This window comes from Aplysia californica, unplaced genomic scaffold, assembly GCF_000002075.1.
Source record: "Aplysia californica isolate F4 #8 unplaced genomic scaffold, AplCal3.0 scaffold00934, whole genome shotgun sequence".
Taxonomy (NCBI): Eukaryota; Metazoa; Mollusca; class Gastropoda; order Aplysiida; family Aplysiidae; genus Aplysia; species Aplysia californica.
The window spans coordinates 86,611-88,012 of record NW_004798204.1 but is presented as its reverse complement, the minus strand read 5'-3'; the positions used below and the strand labels follow the sequence as shown (position 1 = coordinate 88,012).

The 1,402-nt window shown below is 42.1% G+C and overlaps 1 protein-coding gene across 1 annotated transcript in view; it reads right to left on the bottom strand.

Annotated features, from left to right (window-relative positions):
* The window catches only part of LOC101857523 (mitochondrial import inner membrane translocase subunit Tim8), a gene marked incomplete at its 5' end in the record, with an annotated part of 5,103 nt that extends 4,291 nt beyond the window's left edge, over window positions 1-812 (bottom strand). Inside the window, 1 exon segment of the mRNA XM_013089356.1 lies at window positions 715-812. Within this exon segment, the coding sequence (XP_012944810.1) occupies window positions 715-810 (96 nt within the window).
* Window positions 813-1,402: the final 590 nt, after the last annotated feature.

Below are 1,402 nucleotides of genomic sequence, written 5' to 3'. Positions count from 1 at the left end.
TCCGTTATTTTGGTTCACGGGGTATTAAATTATATTTGGTCCATAACTTTATTGTTAACGTACGTGTGTTGTTACTAGTAAATGTTGTTAATAAAATTTGTACTGTGGGTCATGATTTTCTAACAGGCTGTTCTGCTTTTATGCTACCGGTACTCAAATTGCCAAGTTTTATCAACTACAAACATTAAGCCCGTATTAATGCGGCTGGGATGGGAAGGTTGCAATTTTTTGCAATTTTTCTATTTCAAAAATGCAATTTTCCGCGGGGCCAGCTTAGCTGAAAATCAGTGTTGACAGTAAAAACACGCATCCCCACCCTGGCAACAAAGGGCTTAAAGTATCATCTGCCAACTGCTCAAATTATAAAGTCCAATAAAATGTAAACTGCTCCCCCTACTCCACCCCAACCCCACCAGGTAGACACTACACATGACACAAGGCACCGACATAGGCCATTGTTCACAGCCAGTTATTTGTTCCAGCAGTTGACAGACCTCCAACAACGTCTTATCTTCACCACTATTCATCTCTTGAAAATAAAATATTGCAGACATGTTTTTGCACCTCCTTACCATTTAGTAGTGTAGAGTAGGAGCGAAAGGGCAGAAATCACTCAAACAGAGAATAGAAAAGGGCTCATAGCTAGAAGCAAGAAGCAAGCAAAAAATACTCATCTCCAGCGACTAGCGAAATGGATTATGTTATGAGACTAACCTGTGCCTGAAGTTCTGCTTTCTGTGATTCCATCTGGATGAAACTGGCAACCTCTGGGTCGACTTCATCCTTGTTCGGCAAAGAATCAAAAGACATGGCTGCAAACCAAAACAAAAGAAAAACATGTCTTTAGCTTTCACTTAAAGATTCTTATAGACATAATCATGCTTTACATCTTTCTAAATTTAATCTAAAAACGTTCCTGCAGTGCAGCAGCCAGACAGAGCAGACTCAACTCCATGCTAAAAAATTGGCAATGCCTGATTCCATCGTGTAAGAACACATTTTATCAAAATTATTAAGGCAAGCTCCAGTTTTGGCCCAAGAGTAAGGACATATACATGTATATCAATTTAGCAACTTCATCTCAATTTAAAAAGTACACTAGGGTGAGGGTGCGGTGGCGCAGCGGTTAGTGTACTCATCTCCGAAGCGGAAAGTCCGGGTTCGAGCCTCGGTTCCGACATGGATTTTTTTCGCCCCCTCCTCCCCACCCAGCAGTAATGGGTACCTGACTTTAAAAGTTGGGGAAGTAAGAGCGGCGTGGAAAGGAACTGGCCACCCTTCCACAATAGGCCGAAGGCCCAGAAAGTTGTCTCACTAACAAGGCAATCCCCAATGTCCGGATCGGATGCGAGAACAACTTTACTTTACTTTACACATGGGTATGATGGCAAAGTGGAGAGAG